Below are 24,497 nucleotides of genomic sequence, written 5' to 3' on the forward strand. Positions count from 1 at the left end.
ACTTTCAGTTTGAATAAATATTGTCCATGTTAACGCAGCTAATGCTTGATTTGTTTAATTCTTGAAAGGTTATTTTTTTGGTTGCAACCAAATGCAACACAAGATCAATAGGCTACTTGCAGACGTACATGATTTAAAAAATAAATATATATTTTTTTTTTAAATGTAGGCTATTAAATTATGCGATGTTCACGTAAAGCCAAATACGATATGATTATAAAACGGGTTTTTGCTACCACGAGAAATACATTTCTTCCACAAAATATGATTGATAACTCGCGGTCTGAATGCATGAGTTTAGATATTTTCCAAATCATGCCACAAGTTGATGATTTTGCAACACGCATGCGCGAGAACGGTGCATCCCTAAACAAAGTTAAATTCCTCAAAATAAAAAGTGATGCGTCATTACAACATCATAAAAAAAATCCATAGCGTCTGGTCTTTCATGTATTGGCATCAGGAGCGTTTGTATATTTTTTTAACAGATACTTTGGCTGAAATCTGAATCCATTGACACGCCAGCAACAAAAAAAAAACCCGAGTTGCCTACATTTGGAATATTCTTGAAGACGGAAGTGAGCACTCCTGTTTTCCGATCAAGGCTGTGAAACGCTGCGCATGCATGTCAGTTTTTAACAGTTTATTTGCGTGTCTTTTATATGCCTATGAGCTCTTTCCAAAGATAGTTCACAGCCTTCATTTGCCTCTGAGTCTATCCCCCTGCCCCTGCGGTATGGCAGCGGCGGCAGCAGAAAGCCCGGAGGACTGGAGCTGGAGCCCCGTCGCCCCGGCAGCGCGAACAGGTGACGGAGAACCGGAGGAGGCCGAGGAGTTCACCTGCTCGGCCTACTGCTCGGAGCTCTCCCGTCGGCAGAACGAGCAGCGGACGGCGGGTCTGTTCTGCGACGTTACGCTGGCCTTCAGCTCCGGCGGTGGCGGGGAGGCTGGGGAAATAAGGGTTCAGACTTTGACCGCACACCGCTCCGTGCTGTCTGCGGCGTCGCAGTACTTCACGCTGCTACTCGGCGGACACTTCTCAGAGTCAGAGTCCAGGCGAGTGGAGCTCAAGGAATGGAGCTCCACAACGGGACCGGACCCCGAAACAGTGGAGGCTGTCATACAGTTCATGTACACAGGAGAAATCAGGGTCACCACAGCCAATGTGCATGAAGTGTTGGAGCTTGCTGACAGGTAGGTTATTATCATTTTTTTTATTGTTTTATCATTTCAATCTGAGCAATAATAAGAACATTAAATGATGACTAACTAATGATGGGCAATTGTCCTGCAGGGTTTTGCCTTTAACCACACCTTGTCTTGACTCAATTTCAGGTGTGACGTGTTTGAATTTCACACACCTGTGGAACTTGGCTCTACATGTTTGGCCATTTGGCCATCTGTATGCTTTCTGTAGTTAGCATCAGCAAGGTGACTTTGGCAGGAATATGATTCAAATTAACTGTCAAAGGCCATTATTTGGGATAAATGTTTTAACTAATAGTCTAAATGATTAGTGTGTATGCAACTAATGATGTATTATCATTAGAACCATTACTATAATATAATATTATGTATTATTATTCCATAAAATGGCAACAACAAAAATAGGTTGTTTTATTCAGAAAAATAAGAAAGCCAAACAATGTTGATTCGCTAGTGAATTTCTGGCATTTTTGCTTAACGCCTGACCGACTGAACATTTAAAGAGTTGATACGAAACTATTACGGGTGAGCCTGCTCTGAATAGCTGTGGCTCATTCTGCAAGATAAGCATTTCGCTTGTTTATTGTTAAAGGCCTCACACGCCCATGGTTCACATAGGTGTTTTCACTGATAAGATCTACTGTATTTACAGGCCTGTTTAGGGTTTACTGGATGTGATACTTTAAATGACAGCTCCCGTCATGTCTCCTGTATTTTTGCACCTAATCAGACACAAAACACACAAACATTCTTCAAATACATTGTTTATTAGAATAAAATAAAATACTTTTGACTTTTCAGAGCAGGAAAAGCATGGCTGCATTAAAGCTCCCATATTATACACTTTTCGGTACTAATATACACCATATTATATGGTCTTAGTGGTCCCTAATACGTTTTTCTTTAATTGTTTGCTGAAAAAAACTTTCAGATAATTTATTGTACTATGCTGATGTTCAGCTAATCTCACAATGGCCTATTTTTTTAAAAGAGCTGCAGCTACCCTCGTAAATATACAATCTTTGAGCTGCCCCCGCCCCCTGTCCGGAAGCGAAGCCAGATACGCCTCGCCCTCTGTCTGTCAGGGCCGTGGGCCAATAAGAAATAGAGGTGTGGGCTGCACAGTGGAAGCTTCTGGCTTTCCAGTTTGTGAGGTCAGAAAAGGGGAAAATTCTGACTGGAGTATATTGGGGGGGAGGGGTGGGGGTTTCAGAAAGGGGGAGAGTGAGAACAGGAGAGATTGTTATTTTTTTAAATATTTTGGCAGTCTCTAGGCACACCGTGGACCCATGGATATGTTAGAACACATTTAAAAAGTGCATTTAGCATATGTGACCTTTAAGCTGTTTCAGATTCAGGGTCCTGCTATTGTGCACGCTGTGACACTGTCATATCTGACAGGGACGACCAAACAGAAAAGAGTCATCGTTATCATCAACACCTCGGCTGCTAGGCCAAAATGTCTGCTGTGAAAGAAGCCTATTATAAACGAGCATTATACAAAACCTTAGCCAGTAAGCTGCCTTACAGACCTGCATGCAAGGATATGTCTCGTTAGTGCAAAAAAAAAACACTACATAAAAGGTTTTCTAGCAGAGTTGGTTGGTTTATCACAGAACATTTTTTACTTTAGAAAGCAAGAGATCTCTCTAATGTTTCAGCGTGCTGCATGTAGCATTCTACTGCTTAGATCAACATGTCTTAATGTCACTGAAATCACTTTCTGGAGTTTACGGTTGTAGCCCATGACACATCATTACTGCACTTACTCAGGAATCACTCCACACTTCACTTTTACACTTTTTTTCGTTGACCTGGCTGATATGCTCCCACAGGTTCCTATTGGTGCAGCTGAAGAACTTCTGCGGAGAGTTTCTGATGAAGAAGTTGAGCTTGTCCAACTGCGTGGCCGTGCACAGCCTGGCCCACATGTACACCCTGGAGCAGCTGGCCAAGGGAGCCGCCAAGACCATCAGGAGAAACTTCCACCGAGTCATCTGCAACGAGGAATTCTACACACTGCCCTTCCACCTGGTGCGAGACTGGCTGTCGGACTCTGAAATCACTGTGGAGTCTGAACAGGAGGTGTTCGAGGCCATCGTCAAATGGGTGAACCAGAGCGCTGAGGAGCGAGAGAAGTATTTTGAGGAGCTGTTCGCGCTTCTAAGACTGCCCCAGATCCCTCCTACCTACCTGACACGGGTGGTGAGGAAGGAGCCCTTAGTGGCAAACAGTGAAGCTTGTCGGCAGCTTGTGTCCGACACCCTCGAGCTCCTCGCCATTCGCTTTGAGAGCCACAAGTCAGCTGAGTTGGAGCCGTGTGCCTCCTACACATCAGCACTCCAGCCACGTTTTGGCCAGAACATGGACGTTATCATGGTGGTGGGCGGTGTGTCCCAAGGCGGGGACTATTTGAGCGAGTGTGTGGGCTACTTTGTCGCAGAGGACCGCTGGGTCAACCTGCCGCACATTCACAACCACCTGGACGGACATGCCATCGCGGTCGCCGACGGCCACGTGTATGTGGCGGGCTCCATGGAGCCGGGCTTTGCCAAGACGGTGGAGCGCTACAACCCCAGCCTCAATGCCTGGGAGCAGTTCGGCAGCCTGACCACGCGCAAACACTCGTTTGGCCTCACGTGCGTCAAAGACGTTCTCTACAGCATCGGAGGTCACGGCAACTTCAGCCCGGGCTTTAAGGACGTCGCCGTGTACGACCCCGAGCAGGACGAGTGGCACAATCTGGAGCCGGCGCCGAAAATACTACGAGACGTCAAAGTGGTGAGCGTGGAGGAGCGCTATGTGTACGTGAGGGCCAGGACCCCCGTAGACGTGGACAACGAGGACGGACTGAGCACCGTCACCACCTGCTACGACACAGAGAGTCACAAGTGGCAGGAGGTGGACTCCTTCCCGCTCATCGACAACTATTGTAGCTTTCAGATGGCCGTCGCGTCCACAAACTTCTACCACACCGCGTCCTGTTGCGCCAGGAGCTACAAGGTAACACTGGAGGCCGCGCAGCAGAAGATAAGCAGCAACATCCCTGACGACATCCTGGACAGCCTCCCCCCCGAGGTGCTCAGCATAGAAGGCGCTGCTATTTGTTACCTGGGCGATGACATATTCGTGGTGGGCGGGTGGAGGAACAGCAACAACATGGACAAGCAGTACCGCAAGGAGGCGTACAGGTACTGTGCCGAGAGAAAGCGCTGGATGCTGCTGCCTCCGCTGCCCCAGCCCCGATGCCGGGCCGCAGCCTGCCACGTTCGCATCCCGTACCGCTATCTGTACGGCTGCCAGCAATACCCCATGCCCCAGAACCTGGCACGCCAGAGAGACCGCATGCAACAGATGCAGCAGCTCCATCGCCGCACGCTCACTCTGCGCAGACAGCTGCAGTCTCAAATAGAATGTTAAATCACACAAGCTGTGTGCACAAAAGGTAATATTCTGCCTTGTCTAGTTGCAATCTGCTGATAGCTTTGTTATTTCCACAACTTAAAGGAGAAGTAAGTGATTCTTTTTGTTAATATAGGCGTTAAATCACTCCATATTCATACAACAATAACTTAAACAGTATGCGCAATTCATAAAACAGCTTTGCAGTAATTGCCTGATAGAATTGAGTATCCCACTCGTTTTTATGCAATCAGGAGACAGAGAGCTATAAAGAGGCGGGTCTCTGACCCGTGAACGATGACTCGGTGCGCTCCATTGCGGCACTATCTGATGTACGCTACGCGTTCATGTGGTGGTGACGTAGGGACGAGGGAGGGGACTGCTAATTGACCATATCACTTACTTCTCCTTTAATCCTATTTCTTTGACTTTATTGAGGTAAAGTGTCTTCATGGGTTTACCTGTGGCTGGTTTGCAGGAACTCAAGATTGAAGGTTATAATGTTTTTGAAAAATTGTGTGTTGGAAGAATTCAGAATTTGCCTGACAAGTTACTAAACAATCAGTCTTACATAAACATTTTGGCCTTACATTATAGCTTTAATGCCTTCCTTTTATTCTGCTGGTAAATTATACTGTGATTGCTGTGACATTTTCTTAAACATTGTAGATTCCATTGCTAGACAACTTTGCTTAGCTTTGTAATTGGGTTCCTGGGGGTAAATGATGTCAACATATATTGTGGTAAAAATAAAAAGTGTTTATGGTCAGTGTTGAGATGTAAACTAAGAAGAAAAATAAACCATTTCAATGTGGGAAAGTTAACCATATCATACCAACCACCCGAGGAAACAAGTATCAACTTCAACTTTGTGTTCCTCTCGCTTCTTGCATGTCATTTCTCTTCTACCTCCAATTTCCACCATGGTTTTACCTTTTCTGCTTGTAGGGATGGAATTATCTAAATGTTATATGTTGTGTTAGCCCCACTTGTGCGTGCCCTATTTGAACAGACAATCAAGTGTCATATTTTTTGTAGCAAGAATGAAGTACTAAGCTTAACAGGTTGTCTGTGCCTCCTCATTCAAATGCAAGCCTGTTCAATATGTGTTGCACTAAAACAATTGTGCACTTACACTTTTTTCCATTCCTATAGATGTATATTACTTTATTTTATTTTATACTTTAGCTAGTCAAAAATGGCTAAGATAGCCAGGTTGTTACGTAGCTCCAAGATAATATCATCATAATAATGATGGGAGATCATTTTAAAGTTAAATAAGCGTTATTTCTGCTTTAAATTTGGTGTGCTGGTTTTAGAGGACTTATTTTGTCTTTTGAATAAGAGGCTGTGAAATGCGTGAAATACATAAAATCAGGAGGCTGTTATTGTGCATGGTATCCAGCTGTGCCATAACATCCCAAACTACAGCACTTAATAATAGAGTCGAATGAATTGTATTGTTTTCCTGCACTTAAAGACCTTGAATGTAAATTTTAACACTGGACAGTGTTGCTTTTTGTGTATCTATCTCAAAACACAGAGTGTTGTTGTGTTGCCCAGCTGCTGAACTAATTGTATTTCTCCCCAACTGTTGGAATTGGTAAAGCCTTTCGTATCCTCAACAAAGCTTATAATATGATTCAATTAGGCTGTGTGGGCCAAACACATTTCCACTGGCATACTGTACACATAATGTGTGAACAGTATGTGTTGATGAATTAAATCATTGCATCAGTTCTGTGAGGAATCTCGAAGAAAAAAAAATTCAAGTCAATTTTCAAATATAAAGTGGACACAATCACAGCATTACTGCAGAATACAACGGAGCACACATAGGCAGATTTTAGTCACTGGTAGGAGAATATCACATTCCAAAGTCAAATATTCCGATTTTCTGCAGCTACACTGTTACATGAAGTGTCATTCCATTTGTATGTGCAAAAACTCTAATGTGCAGACAATAAATTGTATAATGAAATCAGTTTTTTGTTATCTCTCTTGATGCTTTTTAATTGTCTTTAATGTACTGTGGCTTATATCTATAAGTGATAACCGTCATTAAAAATCAATGAAATGGACATTTGCCGGATATATGATCAAAAGCCAAAAGATTAATAGGTGCAATTTAATTCCAATTTTTATTTATCATTATCTCAATAAAGTAATCGTTTGCATAAATATTTGTAATCACATTCCTTTTTTAACTCTTAATATCCTACTTGAAGGGGGGGGAGACAATTAAGTGTACTGTGAATTCAATTCTATTAAAATGTATTTTAATTTAGTTTCTATTGCATTACTTTTGTAATTAGATTACTTGTTATTTTGATTTTATTTTTAACATTACTTTGGTATCAGTTCATCAGATTACATAAGGCTGCTTGTAATAATCAGATAACTTTTGTAATGTGCTGAGTGTGTGCTTGTGTACTGTAACTTAATTCAATTGAATTAAAATGCGATGAGATATGGTGCCACCACCATAGACTGTAAAAGAGGGTGCCAACCATAGATAGTATAATAAAGGTGCCAACACGGCGAACGAAAACGCCCTCTCTAATGTAGGAACTAAAGTACCGTAGGTCGGAACCTTTATGTTAAGTACGTAGAAGTTCGGGAGTGCTGAGGGTGCGACACGGAGAGAATGTAAACACACAATTCAAAACATCAGTCGACTGTAAATAGGACTGTAAATAATATAATTTAACTTTCGTACATTTATATATCAATATAAAGCGTGCCTATTAACATCATGTGCTTTTAACGTGGTTTCGCATCCCTTACCAGCCCGCGGACGTCAGCCCTCCGACAATGGTGAGTTTATTATTGTAACGGACAGCTGTGAATGAATAAATAGGGAAGAATAATATGTGTCCTTGTTAGTAGCCTGCTATAACTATAGACTGTTATAACGGCTGTATCAACAATGTTGTTTAAATCCAATAAGGCGTTATTTAGGATACGTCCATTAAAACGTATTTCCATGTCCAGCTCACCTGATTTAATAATAATAATAATAATTGCTTGGATTTATATAGCGCCTTTCATGATACTCAAAGCGCTTTACAGGGTTCCAGACAATTCGTTCACACACAGTCATACCGGTGGTGGTAAACTACCATAGTAGCCACAGCTGCCCTGGGGCAGACTGACAGCCTCTGGACTGGGCTACATTATGCATGAACTCAGTGGAACTGTACAAATATACTAGCCTAAAATATTTTTACTTTCCTTAAAACAACAAAATAAACAATTACCAGGAATGTCCAGGAAAAGTGTAAAATAAAGCATTACCCAGATCTGAGTTTCCTGCTTGGCTTTGACATTCAGATACACCAAGTTCCCTGGATCTACACACCAGTGCGGACGGTCCTGGCAATCTGGCACCAGCTCACCAAGACCGAGGTGAGGACGCTCTCATAAAGAAAGACCATTTACATAGCCAAGTTAACATGATTTTGGTTCGAAAGTGGTTTTAAGTGTATTTACAAAATGAATGATTTAATGATATTCCGGTAAAAAAAAAACTCTGGAGTCTGCTTCTCCCTCCTCTCTCCCTCCTCTCTTCCTTTCTCATGGACTGTTTGTCTGGATTGTGAGATCAACTGTATTTTTCTTTTTTCAGATCCCAGAGTTGGCAAAATGCTCAGTGCTGATGAGGGAGCGCAGCAAGGTGGAGGAGACGATCCACTCCATGCAGCGAGGGGGTCCAGGTAGCCTGCAGGTAAGTGGACTGAGGTGCAAAGATGATACAACAGTCCAGTCAAGCAAATTCCTTATTATTGATAATCGTTTATTATTTGTCCTGTTAGTAGTTCACTTGTTTGTCCATCTTAATTTTGTTCATAATAAAAACAGATTCAGTAATAATAAGTTAGAATTGTGAGCCTTCGTGAATTAATGCAAATATATTAAAATAAACTTTGCTCGCTCAGAACTAAAACAAGCTGTGCTTTGTGTGTGCTTACATCATCTATGTGTGTTTGCTGTGTGCTGAGTTTTTATTATTCAGTTCTAAATTGCCATATTTTCTCAGGTAATATCAGACTTCGATATGACACTGACCAGATTTGCCCACAACGGCAGGAGAGTGCCCACCACGCACAGTAAGTACAGGCCGTAGATAAGTGACTCTTAAAATACAGTATGATCTGCATCTTGGTCAAACTTTAACTTTACTTAATTTATTATCTGTTACTTACTCTTTCACTTTTCTTGTCTTTTTTTGTCAGAATGTCTTTCTGCAAGCTGTTACAAAGCTGTTATCTTCCTCTTTTTCCAGACATCCTGAATAACCAGCTGTTGATCAATGAAGACTGCATGAAAAAGGTAAATGTGTCATATACAGTCATATTTTCAAAAAGTAGTGTCCATTTGAAAAAAAGATAATGGGACCATTTTACACTTGTCTATAATGTGTTTAATGTAGCGGTTTGTTATCATGCAGTGACATACATGTGGATATTTATAATCTTTCATTTAGTCTGACTCTGAGACCATGAACTGCCAGATAAATCTGTGCTAGTCTGTCATTCTGCACCGTATCTATCATTGCATTGCCATACAAACCAGCAAGCTAAGTACACATACTGATACATGCCTTGCACGTGGTCTGTAAATATATGTTCACTATGTGTTGTCGGTCCATTGCAGATGAAGGAGCTGTTGAACACCTACTATCCCATAGAGATTGACCCAGGGAGGACGGATGAAGAAAAGCTGCCTCTCATGGTGGAGTGGTAAGAAATTAAACTGAATAATAAGTCCCGTCTATTGTGATCTCGTAATGTCTTTTAGCACGTACAGTTTAGTTTAGTTTAGTTTAGTTTAGTTTAGTTTAGTTTAGTTTAGTTTATTTGTCAGGGACCATGTACAAAATAACATTAATCTCACAGAGAAAAGATGCATTGTACCAGATTATAGCAGTTTGCTCAGGTCAACACAGAATACAATAACAATATACAGTATATATACATATCACATCACTATATGGCACACATGAAATCACCATTTCAAAATTACACTGAGATAAAACTATCATTAAAACGAGGACTTTAAAGACTAAACTAATGCGTGCAGGGTTGGTTATTGACAATCCATTTCTTAAGTTGGCCTGAAAACAAGTGAAAGTCTGCCAACACTTTCAGCTCATTTGGAATGATATTCCATTCTTTTATTGCTCTGTAGGAGAAAGAGGACTGACCAAATGTTGTTGTTTTTTTTAGGGACTCTACACTCCCCCTTAGTGGTGGACCTTGTAGTTCTACAGGTAGTTTCAGAGCAGAGCTGGAGGCACTATTGTTTAATATCTTTTGAACCATACGGATATTCGAGTACCTGACGAAATTCTCAAAGTTTAGTATGTTGTAATGGGAGAGTATTTGATAGTGGTGATATTGTTGGGATTTTCTGTCAAATAGTATAAGAGCTTGTTACAGTAAACTAAATTGGTCATTTGACAACGAAAAATCACAAACTTAGAAATTTTTGTTGTTTGGACCAGTTGATCTCAGACGAAAATATATTTTCTGTATTTTTAACTGTGAGCATTGAAAGTGAATGTAACCCGATCCTGATGGAGATATTACATTGTTCTTGTGCTGCTCTCTTCAGGTGGACTAAAGTCCATGAGCTGCTGATCCATCAGAGGATCAGGAAGGACATGCTGGCCCAAGCTGTGAAGGAATCCAGCGCTATGCTCAGGTAGTGTGCCCTGCTTCTACAGAGAAAACTTCAGAAAATCAAGTGTATACCCCTGTCATGCACACATAAAACAAAACAAATTTAGAGGTTCTCTGCAATATAAATATTTTATTTATAAAAAAAAAATACAAATCTATAAAAAATGGTTAAAACTGATACATTAAAGAAGTGCAGCAATTAATACAACCAATTTTCTGACTTCTGATGTTTTCCAATTGGATCATGTTAAACACCAGTATAACTTCTTTTTTTTAAATGACTATTTGGCAACACAAACACATGCAGTCATCTAAACAGCTGTGTTGTTTTCTCACACAGTTGTCGGTTCTTGTGTGCGCGTGTGATTTCTTTAGGGACGGCTACACAGTGTTTTTTGAGCGTCTGGCGGAGCAGCAGGTCCCTCTGCTCATCTTCTCGGCTGGTGTTGGAGACGTTCTGGAGGAGGTGATTCGGCAGCACCACGTCTTCCATGCCAACGTCCGCATCATCTCCAACTACATGGACTTTGACCAAACTGTGAGTCCTTTACCGGGATTTCATACCACATGGCACATGCATGACTGTGCTTCTACTTACTTACTACGTCTGGCCACAGATGTACAAACATTAATAAAAATACCTTTTAAGATTTTTCCTAAGCAATATCAGTTTAAATGTTGTTGATAAATACTTAAGATGAATACAATTACAGTTACAGCTAATCTAGAAACAGCAGATACAATAGTAAAACACTGACAAGAACAATTCTTGGTAACAAGGACATTTTGCTCGGAAATACTTGCATACTTTTATGTAAGTAAGGCTTTGAATGCAGGACTTGCGGAGTATTGTCACAGTGTTGTATTGCTACTTTTACTTAAAGTTGGAGTCAGCGCTTCTGGAGAATGCTTGTTGACAATATCACGATCCGCTACCTGTGTGTGTGTGTGTGTGTGTGTGTGTGTGTGTGTGTGTGTGTGTGTGTGTGTGTGTGTGTGTGCGTGCGTGCGTGCGTGCGTGCGTGCGTGCGTGCGTGCGTGCGTGCGTGCGTGCGTGCGTGCGTGCGTGCGTGCGTGCGTGCGTGCGTGCGTGCGTGCGTGCGTGCGTGCGTGCGTGCGTGCGTGCGTGCGTGCGTGCGTGCGTGCGTGCGTGCGTGCGTGCGTGCGTGCGAGTGAAAGATCTTTACTGTAAATAAAGTAACCTTAACCAATCTTGTTAATAAGGGGGCCCTGCGAGCCTTCAAAGGCCAACTGATCCACATCTTGAACAAGAGGGAAGGTGCTCTGTCTCAGGCAGCTGGCCTCAGAGAGCTGCAGGGTCGACCCAACGTGCTGTTGCTAGGAGACTCTCTAGGAGACCTGACCATGGCCGACGGGGTGACGGAGCACGAGAACCTCCTCACCATCGGTTTCCTCAACGACCAGGTCAGACTAATGCACTGTGTCATTACAACAACACAATGAATCTCAGCAAATTGGGCTCTGTCTCACTGTCTGTGTGCTGTGTCTCTCAGGTGGAAGAGAGAAAAGAGTCCTACGTTAACTCCTTTGACATCGTGCTGGTGAAAGACGAGACCATGGACGTCCCCAATGCCATCCTCAGGCACGTTACCTCATCCACAGACAAGGAGTAAAGAGCCGGAGACTTTATATGATGACAAACCACAAAGATGGACTTGTTCACTCCATTCACCAAGTTGTCACGCTGGACAATCACACATCGTCACTTACCTCAAACAAACCACACTTTGAACTTTTCCTCCGCTGAGTGGTAAATGGTGCACATCACACTTTTTACTCTACTTGTTTTTTTACACTCGGCGGATTGACTTGTATTTGCTGTACATCAAAGCCATCTCACCAACATCCAAAGGTTTTAAAAATAACTAAATGAAGTCACGCAGTTGCAACAGTGTGGCAGAAACTGTGATTTATGCTTCAACAACTTCACAGAGTCCGACTATTTAAGGGATTGAAGTTTGAGAAATGATATATAGTATATACCAGCAGCACTCCCTCTGAAATCAAATCAGACACCTCCTCTAAATGTGATTATTAACAGTTTCACTGTTTTTCTAGTATTGAATTTATGTAAAACACATTTTGTAAACATCTCTGCGCCATATCTTCCACCTCATACTAACACTGTTCTGGTATATTGTCTTACAACTTGAGTCTTACTTAGTACTCGATGCTCATGGCTGCTCAAATTGTAAACATGCAGGGTGCAGCTAACATAACAGTAATGCAATTATCTTTAAGCTACTCTAGTCATTTTTAGGTGATTTATACTTACCTTTAAAAAAATATATTTTTAACTGTGACGGTGAAGGCAAACACAACACTGAAGTACAATATACATTCTGGGATGAGCATTTTGTCCTTCAGCTGGATCACTGTGGCTGCTATACACTGGGACTAAACATTGAGCTAGTTGCACTTTACTACAGGTATAGTGACACTTGCCTAGAAGAAAAGATGAATACTAATTACTAGAATTATATTATATATTATATTATTCACTTTTTTAAAAAACTTAATTTTAATAATAATACGTTTGGATTTTCAAAGCAAAATGTGGGACTTTAAAGAAAAATATATAATATTATGATGAGTTCCTGAGTATTGCTAAGAACCCATGTCTCAAATAGAAATCCCCAAAGATTATTTTGCTGTTTAAAAAAAATTTGAACTATCCTTTTTAATCAACATTTTAACATTTTCTCTGTATGATGCTAAAAATGTCTTGCGATGCTGTAGATAGTAAAGTGGTCGTTACATCGATAGATGGCCGAGAATCATGTTGTACTTTATGGATTATTTCTTTTAGAGATGCACAATTTTTTAAAGTGATGCCAATCCTTTCAATATCAGCCGAAAACAATGGATTTTTTCAGGTTCTGTTATTTCAGATGGATTGGACCTGGATACAAGTCCTACAAAATAAAAGTGTTTCACTTTTGTTTTTCTTACAAACATTTTAATTAAGGCAACTTTCAGGGAACAAATAAAAGGTGCTTGTTTTGTTTGGTTTTCTGAAATACAACAGTTCAAAAGCAAACGTACAACACAAGAACTCCACAAAAAAGACACTTTGAAATATTTTCTTGTCAATAAACGCTGACATGACACTGTATTGGAAAAGTCTCTCGTTGCTTGTTTTTTAAAATGGTGTCGGGGTTCATCCCTGAGAGAGAGTGAAAGCTTCTTTTTGAAAGAAAAAAATAATAATTCTGTCATCATCACAGCTCCTCGTGCTTGGCCTCTTCCCTTTCTCTGTCCTCCTCCACCTTCAGTTTCAGCTCCTCCGGCGTGATCACTCCATCTTTATTTCTGTCCTGGTTATGGAACATGTCGTCGATAACCTGTTCGATGGTCAGTCCGGGCTTTGTGCGACCTTTGCCCTCCGTCACTTGCAGCCTGATGAACTCCCCAAACTAGAATGTGTCACACGATGATTCAAAAGAAAAAGAGAGTATCAGTAACTTTTAATAATAATTTCTTCTTCTTTTTTTCCAGAGCATGTTAAAGGATACCTTGTGAATGTTGGCTCAGAAAAAAGGAATTTGAACATCTGCAATGCATTAAAGTCAACTTGGCAAATATCTATGAAGATCAACTGATGTGAATGGAAAGCATTAGAACAACTACTAAATAGACCTTAAGATTATATATTTTGCACTTCAAAATCTTTAAAATTATCTTAATAGCATAAGATTTAGCAGGAAATTAAATGACTGTCATTCTTGATATTAACACCAGATGGTGCCAGAGTTTATTATGTATTTTACTTGAGTACAATTTTGAGGTATTTGGGTTTGACTTAAATGTTGTGCAACTTCATCCTTTTTTTAACATGTCACAGGAAAATATTTAACTGTTTTCAACTTGTAAAATATGTGTTGTAAACTTCTTAAAATTAGCCAAACCTCAACCAACAACAACAACAGTAAAATGCTAATAACTGTCAGCAGTAACATACCTCCTCCTGGGGAACCTCTTTATTCTTGTTCATGTCAAGTGCTTCAAACAGGTCTTCAGGAGTGTCCTTGGTCCACACAAACAGGTAACCAGGTGGAACTCCTTTCTCAAAGCTCAACAGTTCGATGTCAAAGACCAACACAGCACTGCTTGGAACACCAGCGGCTGATGGAGAGAAAGCAGGAAAAACACTATAAATTCAGCTTTACATCTTGTGAAATCGATGTGTTTGCATTACTACCCTTTTTTTGATTGTGTGTAGGTTGTTGCTGGTACATTTTGTATTGTGCTTGGCAAATTGGTGGGATATTGACAAAGACATACTGTATACAGTGTATAGTATATGTTTCCTGGTTCTCTTGTCTCACCTCCTTTTTCTCCGTGTCCGAGGTGAGGGGGCACAGTTACTACCCTCTTCTCCCCAATGCACATGCCCCTCAGGCCCTCGTCAAGCCCGTCAATCACCTTGTCTGACCCAAGCACCGCATCCTGGAGGTGTGTATAGTCATGTCTGAGGGACAAGGTTGAACAAATCGAATTCATATTGATGAAAAATAGCAAGAAAAAAAATATATATTTGTGTTTAAAATATGGGAATTCTGGGTAACTCACGAAGAGAAGAGTGGAGTGCCGTCCACCAGCGTGCAGTTGTAGTGGTAGCGCACAAGGTCGTTGGTCGTGGTGGTGTCGTTACACACCTCGGGTTTGAACGTGGTCTGGATGTCCACTGTGTCGTTGGGGTTGTGGAAGTCGATGACGTGAATGTCAAACACCAGCACACAGGAAGGGGGGATGACTTCACCTGCAAGGAGAAAATGGAATTACCAATGGTTTTGGTTATGTGTTTATGTTTTTTCCACGGTCATAACATATCTTTTATTCGCTTTTTAGTCCATAAAATGTCCAACATTTTGTGAATGAGTCCAAAGTGACTTTCCTAATTGTTAGTTCAGAATCCAAACATGTTTGATTTGTTTTATATGAAAAACAATAAAGTAGCAAATCCTCACATGTGAGAGCCAGTGAAGCTTTGGCATTTGATCAATTCATGATTTAATTAATCAATTAATATTCTGTCGATAAACTTATTGTCTCAGCTGTCACTAATGACAGCTAAAAATAAATGTAATTCCTATATATATTTTCTGTATTAATATTAAAATCTCATTACTTTTTCCTTCTTGTTATTAGGGTCTCATTAATTTGTTCAAATAGGAATAGAAGTAAGTTCTAAACACTAAAAGATCTTTGCAGTAGACCCATTTTTCTATATTTTCTGGTCTGTATGAGATAAATACTGTAGTGTTAACATTTCTGAATGATAGTATTCTTACGTTATATCCCATCCTGTTTGATCCCCAAAAATAATAATCTAAAAACTCTAATTCACAAGGATTCCAATTGGGTTACTTTTCCCAAAAAACTTGCTAACAGTGACTTACCTACTCCTGACTCTCCATAGCCGAGGTGTGGTGGGATGATGACCCTCCTCCTCTCCCCCATGCAGACTCCCTGCAGGGCCTGGTCCATACCTGCGATCACATACCCCATCCCAATGTAGGTGTTGTATGTAGTGTTCCTCTGGTAGCTGTTGGCAGGATTCAATTTAATAAAGGGTAGCTTTTATTAGAATTATCGTTATAAATCAACATCTGCAGGCCAAAAAATACTCATCACGTCATTTTTCGTGTTAAAACCTCAAATTGTGACAGTATTGTACCTGGTGTCAAAGGTGAGTCCGTTCAAGAAGGTTCCGTTGTAGTGGTAGCGGATATAGTCTCCAGCCACAGACTTGCGTGTGCAGGATTCAGGCAGAACCTGATCCACAATGGTGACGTTATCCTTTGTGTTGTGAACGTCCTCCAACAGGACATTAAACAACAGGGTCGCCTGAGGGGGGATCTCTTTGCCTATGGTGAGCAGAGGGTGGAGGATTTCAAACCAACATGTTTATTTTGGTATTTCTTTGTGTTGTTTTTACCCTACTTTAATCCTTTCTGATCTATTTATTTATTCAACGGAATATAACGAAATAACTACTCATATCACTGGAAAATGTTGTCTGGAAAGGATACTTGGCAAAACTAAAATGACTGTCTTGGCATTTTATCTGGAAGCTAAACTCTATGCATAAATACCAAATCAGAATCTGAACTCATTTTGTAATGATGACGATTGGAACTATTTTTTACACAAAACAAGATGCTGAAAAGGTAATTTAACTAGTTAATTATGGAATACCTGATAATTTTAATGAAATATATAAGAGTAATCAATGACGGATTTGTTGCTTATTGGTTATATGTGGTTTGTTGTCCTTGTAACAATAGCCCACTTCATTCCTTTAATCCCCTGGTGTTTGGCAGGGTTTAATTCAAGTTCAAAGCAGGAACACCATTAGCAACTTATTTTGAGCTATTTTAGTTGAACCATCATTTACTATCTTCTGCCGTCATCTGTACTGTACTCACCTGATCCTTTTTCTCCATAAGCTTTGAAGGGCGGGATGACAATATTTCTGATCTCTCCCACACACATGCCAATCAGACCTTCATCCAGGCCTTTGACCAGCCAACCCTCGCCCACATAGGTGTCGTGGGTCTGCTTCCTGCTGTAGCTACGTAGGGCTCACACAAGGGCAAAGTCAAACACACAACACACCTGGATGACACAATGAATAAACACACAACAAGATCTGTCAATTACAATTTGTTTCAGAGCCTTAAAGAGCTACAGTTATGAATGAGATTTAGCATCAAACAATGAACTCATCATTGACTAAAACCACTGGTATTTACTGCCTACAATCGGTTCTCATATATTGTTTCATAAAAAGGTGGACAGGAAACCTCCCAGCCAAAAGCCAACAGTCATGCAAGTAAGAATTCACCTGGAGGTGAAGGCGGTGCCGTCGAGCAGAGTGCCGTTGTAGTGGTAGCGCACAAAGTCGGTGCGCATCACAGAGCGTCTGCAGTCTTTAGGAGTGCTGATGGTTTTGGTGACAACCAGGTCGGCTTTGTTCCACACATCCAAAAGATGGATGTCAAACACCAGGGTGGCGTCTGCGGGAACCACGTCGCCTGTCAACGTGGAAAGACAAAAGAGTTTAGGAAAATATGCACTGTAATCCACTCCCATGCTAACTGGAGCTTCCTGGGAAATGACACCTTAAATCAACTATGTTTTTTTAAGTGAGCACACGATTCGAAACAGCCGTTAGGACTGCTGATATGAGGGTAGAGATCAGTCAATCATCTGGGATGGTGACGTGGCAATATTTTTGTATTCTATCTGCATAGCAATGCCGCAAGGAAGTTAAATGGCAGAGTTTTGATGTTTCAAACACAAACTCTAGTTTTTTTTAGCAATGGCCCAATGAATGGTATGTTGGTCTGACTATTGATTACTATGACCTTTGGTGCAAACACCCATAGTGCCAAGAGGATGAATCCTAACAAATTTGGTGATCTCCTGACTTTTTCTTGCGGCACCGCCAGAAGGTCAAATTCTTCACTAATCCTGCAAAGTATTTGAAATTCTACTGGGATGGATCTTAAGTCTTCTTGTTGGTATATTTGGCATTTTATTCGGTTATTTTTCATTTCACATGGACTTCAAAACTTGGACAGACACTATGAAAAGTGGGCATTACAGCAATATAAACCCAGGGTGTCCCTGGGGTTAAAGATGAGCTTTGGGCCCCTATTGAACCCTAGACGGCTAGTGTGAAATTCAAGACTTGATTCATATCAGTTTGTTTGTGACAATTCTATTAGAAGCAAATTTGTTTATGGATGAGAATCGTGTCAGTATGATAGCAACAGAAAAAACAACGGTAATAAAACTACATTTTGAGATAGGGCTCTTCTGTAAGACAAGGGACCATACTTACTATACAGAAATACCATATTACAAACCTATTATTAAACAAATAACCATGTAATTGCTACTTGTTGACATGTTTTGAAGGCAAACTGAAAACCTACTTCTTTAATAAGGCTTTTAATTTAACAACTTATTATCGACCTATGGCCTATTTGTTTATGTGTAGTTATTATTTATTTTTATTTATTTTTTACAATTGATTTTGTAGTTTTTATTTTACTTTTACATACAAAATTATTTAATTGTATTTTAGAGATTTTTTTTTTGACAAAGTACTTATTTGTTATACTAAGTGTATTGCCTCTAGTGTTTCCTCAGTTCAGTCCAGTTCCTGTTTTAAATGAGTTTCTTCATTTTGACACAAAGTCATTGCTTTGGGTGGGGGGTTGGGGAAGGGCAACCGTGTATCTGTGTGTGTGTGTGTGTGTGTGTGTGTGTGTGTGTGTGTGTGTGTGTGTGTGTGTGTGTGTGTGTGTGTGTGTGTGTGTGTGTGTGTGTGTGTGTGTGTGTGTTTAGAGGGTCGGGGGGTTATTTGCTTGCATTAAAAAGTGCTATACAAATAAAGTCTGTTTGTTTGACTGATTGATAGTGGCCAACCTGAAAACTTAACATATAATATAAACATATAAAAACCTACAACACTGGATATCATGGGTCTTTTAAATCTCCTGCACAACTCAAACCTTCCACGTATGCAAAAAAAAAAAAAAAAAAAAAAAAGGAAAAAAAGTCTAAATGTAGTTTTCCTTTACCTGCACCGTCGCTGCCATAGGCCAGGTGAGGCGGAATGGTAACTTTCCTGCGCTCATTCACGCACATACCCTGCAGACCTTTATCAATGCCAGGGATGAGCTTGCCCTCCCCGATCAGGCCCACCTTGGCGTCTCCTTTCGTGTGGCTGTGAAATAAGCATAAGGGTTGACTAAAAGACAACGGAAATGTGAAAGTGCGTCAAGAGGATGAGTACTTTGGAGAAAGACGGACTACATCTTTAAGAGAAAAGTTCTGCATCAGAGTCCATCTCTGTAGTTTGGTCTGGCTTTGCGAGACTAGAGTCCATCCAAACTCAGTATTTGCCTTTGCAGAAAACTTTGCAAAGAAAACAGGAAAAAGACACAAAAAAAATCAAAGCAACGCAATCAGAATATCAGATATAACGGAGACGCACTTACCTCGAATCAAATATTTTACCGTCGACAAGTGTGGCGTTATAGTGATAGCGAACAAAATCTCCAGTTTTGGATTCTCTAACACAGACTTTGGGGATGGAGTATCGATCCACGACTACATCTCCTAGTACAGGACTGGGATTGCTCTCCGCAGAAGACCACGCAGTTAGGACGAAAAACGCAACGCAGCAGAGAAACATCTTCGCAGGATTAATTTAGGGTGTTTCTTAACAATAAAAAAATAACACTAATAATCGACAAATGAATAAATTTGAGGCCTACAGTCGTATGTGCGTTTGTGCAGAAGGGCCCAGGCAGCAGATGTGTTGCAGGCAGCGGTTTCAGAATGGTGTAAACGTGTCCAATCTTCTAGGTTGCAGTGAGGACTTTTTGCCAGAGGGTAGGAATGTCTGAGTTGGGAGTGGGAATTAAGCGCCTCTGTCAAGCTCACCACAATAAGAAAAAAAGGCTCTTCTTCCTTTAAGAAGCCACAAGTGGTGGAGCATGTTGCAGAGATGTTCTAGCTGGAAACAGAGAGTAAGGACATTCAAGTACACATATTCTTCTTCTTTTAAAATAAAAAGGGAGCGATGTCGGCCTGTGCTGGAGTTTTTTTTTCGTAAAAATTAAATATTGTTAAAAATATGTTTATCTTTTAATTTTCTAAATTGTCAGTTTCCGCTTTTATTTTGAAGGAAAATCGCCTGTAGTTCTGTTCGGCTTGATTCTCCAGCACCGCTGCATAAAGCTGCCAGCAGAGCGATCCGCCTCTCTCTGGATCAGCCGTAAAGTGGTCTGGGAGCCCCAAAAGTTTCAGGCTTTTCATTAATGCTGTGAAGATTTGTAACAGCGGTGAAACTTCGAAAGTGGATAAAAAGAAGTGTTTAGTCTGGGAAGGAGATTACGCCCTTTTAAACATCCTTTAAAACGTCTCAATAAAATGGTGTGTTAATTTATCAAACGAGACACATCTTTCATGACTACTGTATGAGACAAGATAAGATACTTTATTGTCCATGACATTCCATGAAATAGAAAATTGCATTTGGCATTCTGGCAATCAGAACAAAACCACATTGAGAAAAGACTAAAATACATGAATGCACAAAACACAAATGTATTTCAGGCATCATGTTCTCACGGCCTTCTGTGATAATGAGAAGTACAAGAAAGAGAAAAACGTCTCAATATAAGGGAACATTTCGATCTAACATCCCCAAACTATGGTGGATAGAACAAAGTCTGCTTTTGATACACCTCCAAGTTTTTCCCCCTACAACTCTGAAATCCGTTACATTTCCATTTAGGGCTACATGACCTACATTTATCCATCTCATCTCATCTAATGAAGATTTTATTCATCTCTTTTATTGTGAAAGTAAATTAGCATTGGTAAGCAATGACCAGCACCTGAACAAACAGCACTACAAAGCGCACTACGGGTCACTTTTACGCACGCCTATTCTTGTGCCAAATAAAGAAGCATGTGTGACAGCTGTAGGCCTGCACTGAGAAACCCGAGACCTGAGTTACCCCCGGAATTCCCACAGACCCCTAAGCACTTCAGCAGACCCCCACACAGAAAACAGGAAAAGCTTCAAGCAGGAGAAGACGCAGACTAATATGTTGGATATTATCTTATCATGGTTGGATTTGGCTCAAACGGAGACGCGTTGGTGACGTTGCTTTGTTTGACCTTTGTCTTTATGACAGCCGCACAATATGAAAACTACAGTTTCACTTATTTCCCCAAGGAGGAGCTTAAGCCAATCACGACAGTGTATGGATTGGCGTTGGACAATTACGCAGCAGAGAATTGGACGGAGTCGATCAAGTATTTGGAATTGAGTTTGCGTCTGCATCGGCTTCTTAAAGACAGTGCGAGGTACTGCGTGCTGCACTGTAAAAGCAGCACACATGAAGCATTGTCCTTTACAGGAAACCGGGATCTCAGCGCCCGTTGGGACGTTATGATGAGAGCGTCCTGTCAAAAGAAGTGCAGGGCGCATTTCCCCGCGCTGCGAATCCCTCCGCCAGACCGACAGATTCTGGAGGATTTCAGCAGAAGATCTCCTTATAGATACCTGCACTTTGCGCATTCCAGGGTGAGAGACAGAGTTTAATGACACCTGAACACATCACACCAATATTTATATCATTACCTTTCTACATAAATCGTAGCAGTATTTTGGAGGTTATGACAGAAGGATTTGTTTATATGTTGTTAAGTGTCTGATTTATGATACATTTTGTTTTGCCAACAATGCATTTTTCAGACCTTCACGTAGTATTTGTTGATTTTTTAAATGAAAGAAGGGTGCATTGAAAATCTGTTCTGTAAAAACTATGAACACTATTATGTTGTCTCAAAACTAAATAAAGATTTTAACTCTTTATGCAACATCTAGATTTTTGTTTTTTAAAGAGATGCAAATATAATTGTAATATACTATCTATATCTATGGAATATAGCCATAATTAATCAACAATAACCCCATTTACCAACATTCGGCTTAAATGACTTAAACATTTTAAAATTATACCATCATGATTTAATGAACATAGTGTATGCAGCTGACTCAAATTGTAGGAAAATTCTTGAACATGTGTTAACAGAGATCACAGCTGTGTTCCACTGAGCCAGTGGATTAGTTCAGTTCAAGGCTCAGAAGTTAGGATCTTTAGTCTTGCTCTATTCTTCAAACTAACACAAGAAAAACATTTAGTCAAATTGTTAAACGTGGCAATCTTGTCTCCTGTATAATTTGACAGTTAAGCTATGGCATCCTACAGTGTATGTGTCTCTAGTCTGAGGTCATTCAGTGTTTCTCTTTCAGCTGAATGACCTGCAGAGGGCGGTCCCATGTGCCTACACTTACCTCCAGAGGAACCCTGAGGACCATGAGATGAAGCGACTGATGGAGGAGTACCACAGCCAGTATGACCTGAGTGGTTACCTCACAGACCACGAGGAACTACCACATGAGGCGAGGGACAAGCTAGACTCTAACTTCAATACATTTTTTTTTTTTTTGCAGAATTACACAGTTGATTACGACATGAGCAGCAAAAGCAATCTTCCCAAATCTGTCTGCGAAGTTACGAAATTAGACTGAATGCAAATAACAAGGGTGATAAGGTTGCAACATAAATATCCAATTAAATAGTCACATTACAATAGTAATGTACAATACAATATACATCCCAATCCTTCACAAGATCTCAGCTTTTTTCAACCATGTATGCACAGTAAATATTAAAACACATTTGATGTCAGCCAGAATCAAAAGCTGCACAAGAAAACATTTTGAGTTTTCCAAGGTTAAAATGTCAGAACTATTCTCTTTCCAGCTGTATTATCCATCATGTCCACTGGCCCTTATCAGTTGTTTCCTTTTTCTAGGCCTCCTTTCTGCGGGGAGTGAAGCTCATCAATTCAGGTAACTACAGTGGCACAGTTGAACACATGGAGGAAGCTCTGAGGCTCTACCTGCACCAGTACGACCTCTGTCAGGCAGACTGTGAAGGGATCACTCAACTCTCACCAGACAGCGACTTCTATTCAGCCGTAACAGGCGAGTGTGCACCATTTACAAACGGCCGAGGATATCACAACAAACTAACCAATACCAATTTGTTGAGACATTTCACCTCTAAACTTTTCCAGTGATTTTGGTTAAATACATTGTTATGGTCCAAATGTGTGAAGCAGAGGAGATCTGAATACTTCTTTCATTTCGTCAGCCATCGATTAAAAATCTCTGCTCTGCTTGTCCCTAGATGTCTACATTAACATATTACAGTGTCAGCTGAGGTGTGAGGAAAACCTGACGCCTAATGTCGGCGGTTACTTTGTGGAGAAATTTGTGGCCAACATGTACCACTACCTCCAGTACGCCTATTATAAGTGTAAGTTTACCGTCAAGCCAATCAGCAACTGAGCTTCTCATCACTGAATGATTTCCCTCATCTGTAATACTCTGTAATGCTAATGTTTTTACTCTGAGCAGTGAACGAGGGCCGCAGTGCAGTGCCCTGTGCATACAGCTACTTCCTGTTTGAACCAGAGGACCAGGTCATGAAGCAGAACCTGCTGTATTATAAAGCCTACAGCGAACAGTGGGGCCTTCAGCAAGACCACTTCATACCCAGAATGGTGAGGGGGGGGGGGGGGTGTATGTGTCTGGATATCACACAGAACAAATCCGTCATTTGTCTCAAGTATCATCTACACAGTGTATTTCTAGACAGGTAAGGGAAACAGAAATACAAGATCAGATCCTGGAACACGTCATTCTGAGCATAATCACTTACAAAGACAAGCTAAGCAAGGAGCTTCGATTACAAATTTATAGTCTACTGTGCAGTTAAAGGCAAAATGGGATGAGCTCAGGTGATTAGTTTGTCTTCTTTATGCTTGTCATGTCTTGAATATCTCTCTCCCTCTCTCTTTCTCTCTTTCTGTTTAAACAGGAGGCTCTCAAACTCTACAACCAGACCATCACTCAAAAGCAGATGCTGCACTTTGCAAAAGAGTTCTTGGAGCTGGGTGATGAGGTAAGCTAAAACACACTTTCAATTGTAGTTAAAACATTTTAACATCAACAAGAAAAATATCTAAGGCTACTTAACACAGAATTACTCTTATGTAGCACTGCTATTCTTCAGCCACATGAAAACAGAAGCTTGTTTGTAAAATATTGGAATAAAGAGAAATCCTTTGAAAACGTATTGATTTTTATTTTGTTTGGGTTGTTGGCAATATGTGCAAAGCCTCCTGAATGATTTTAGACTGCGTGTTCTTCAGGCCTTTCTTGGACCAGAGGAAGCGGCACGTTTGGCCCCTGAGTCTCCTGATGTTGAGTTTGAAGGAATAGGAGACTACGAGGAGGCGATCTACTCTGACTGGAGGCAGCCCAAAGGCAAAGGAGATGCTGGGGAGACGGATATCTGAAGAGAGCTTCAATCATTTTAGAGTCAGTAATGCAGGTCTTTCACATTCGTTTTATCCAACAGTGTGGTTGAGTTATTCTAATTTGTATCCATTGTTTCTGTATTTTTAAGTAATAAAATAAAATAGTCAAAAACAAGACATTTTTGAATATTTCTTCTACCTAAAGCTTTCTATACATAAAGTGAACATTCAATACCATGAATACCATTATGACTG

General features: G+C 40.6%; 4 protein-coding genes across 4 annotated transcripts; 3 read left to right on the plus strand and 1 right to left on the minus strand.

Annotated features, from left to right (window-relative positions):
- Positions 1-417: 417 nt before the first annotated feature.
- klhl11 (kelch-like family member 11) lies at positions 418-6,638 on the plus strand. Its single transcript, XM_080049486.1, has 2 exons — positions 418-1,194; positions 3,042-6,638. Exons 1-2 carry the CDS (start codon positions 626-628, stop codon positions 4,624-4,626), a joined length of 2,154 nt encoding a protein of 717 aa, XP_079905612.1. The 5' UTR covers positions 418-625; the 3' UTR covers positions 4,627-6,638.
- Positions 6,639-7,286: 648 nt separating this feature from the next.
- Positions 7,287-13,097, plus strand: LOC307266698 (7-methylguanosine phosphate-specific 5'-nucleotidase-like). The gene is made up of 10 exons (XM_080048785.1): positions 7,287-7,425; positions 7,942-8,016; positions 8,237-8,335; positions 8,648-8,717; positions 8,894-8,940; positions 9,265-9,350; positions 10,225-10,314; positions 10,668-10,830; positions 11,517-11,717; positions 11,807-13,097. Exons 1-10 carry the CDS (start codon positions 7,423-7,425, stop codon positions 11,924-11,926), a joined length of 954 nt encoding a protein of 317 aa, XP_079904911.1. The 5' UTR covers positions 7,287-7,422; the 3' UTR covers positions 11,927-13,097.
- A 172-nt stretch (positions 13,098-13,269) lies between these two features.
- On the minus strand, positions 13,270-19,712 carry fkbp10b (FKBP prolyl isomerase 10b). The gene is made up of 10 exons (XM_080048784.1): positions 19,331-19,712; positions 18,911-19,056; positions 17,164-17,353; positions 16,745-16,890; positions 15,994-16,183; positions 15,716-15,861; positions 14,886-15,075; positions 14,642-14,784; positions 14,275-14,438; positions 13,270-13,729 (listed from the first exon to the last, which is right to left on the minus strand). The coding sequence occupies exons 1-10, from the start codon at positions 19,525-19,527 to the stop codon at positions 13,535-13,537; spliced, it is 1,707 nt and encodes a 568-aa protein (XP_079904910.1). The 5' UTR covers positions 19,528-19,712; the 3' UTR covers positions 13,270-13,534.
- Positions 19,713-20,970: 1,258 nt separating this feature from the next.
- LOC307267423 (endoplasmic reticulum protein SC65-like) lies at positions 20,971-24,281 on the plus strand (the record flags this gene model as incomplete). Its single annotated transcript, XM_080049743.1, has 7 exons — positions 20,971-21,432; positions 22,165-22,314; positions 22,731-22,908; positions 23,108-23,236; positions 23,338-23,483; positions 23,801-23,884; positions 24,135-24,281. 7 exons carry the CDS (start codon positions 20,971-20,973, stop codon positions 24,279-24,281), a joined length of 1,296 nt encoding a protein of 431 aa, XP_079905869.1.
- Between the last annotated feature and the right edge of the window lie 216 nt (positions 24,282-24,497).

The sequence above is a fragment of the Ammodytes marinus genome (assembly GCF_949987685.1).
Source record: "Ammodytes marinus genome assembly, chromosome: 20".
Taxonomy (NCBI): Eukaryota; Metazoa; Chordata; class Actinopteri; order Uranoscopiformes; family Ammodytidae; genus Ammodytes; species Ammodytes marinus.

Excerpts from the sequence above, each read along its gene's own strand:
- fkbp10b (XM_080048784.1), bottom strand. The coding sequence starts at position 19,527 with ATGTTTCTCTGCTGCGTTGCGTTTTTCGTCCTAACTGCGTGGTCTTCT. Across the intron at positions 16,891-17,163 it reads GGCACCGCCTTCACCTCCAG|CTACAGCAGGAAGCAGACCC; the intron begins GTGAATTCTTAC and ends AGCCCTACGTAG. Across the intron at positions 16,184-16,744 it reads TTATGGAGAAAAAGGATCAG|GCAAAGAGATCCCCCCTCAG; the intron begins GTGAGTACAGTA and ends TGCTCACCATAG.
- klhl11 (XM_080049486.1), top strand. The coding sequence starts at position 626 with ATGTCAGTTTTTAACAGTTTATTTGCGTGTCTTTTATATGCCTATGAG. Across the intron at positions 1,195-3,041 it reads GTGTTGGAGCTTGCTGACAG|GTTCCTATTGGTGCAGCTGA; the intron begins GTAGGTTATTAT and ends ATGCTCCCACAG.
- LOC307266698 (XM_080048785.1), top strand. Across the intron at positions 8,336-8,647 it reads GGGGTCCAGGTAGCCTGCAG|GTAATATCAGACTTCGATAT; the intron begins GTAAGTGGACTG and ends ATATTTTCTCAG. Across the intron at positions 8,718-8,893 it reads GAGAGTGCCCACCACGCACA|ACATCCTGAATAACCAGCTG; the intron begins GTAAGTACAGGC and ends CTCTTTTTCCAG.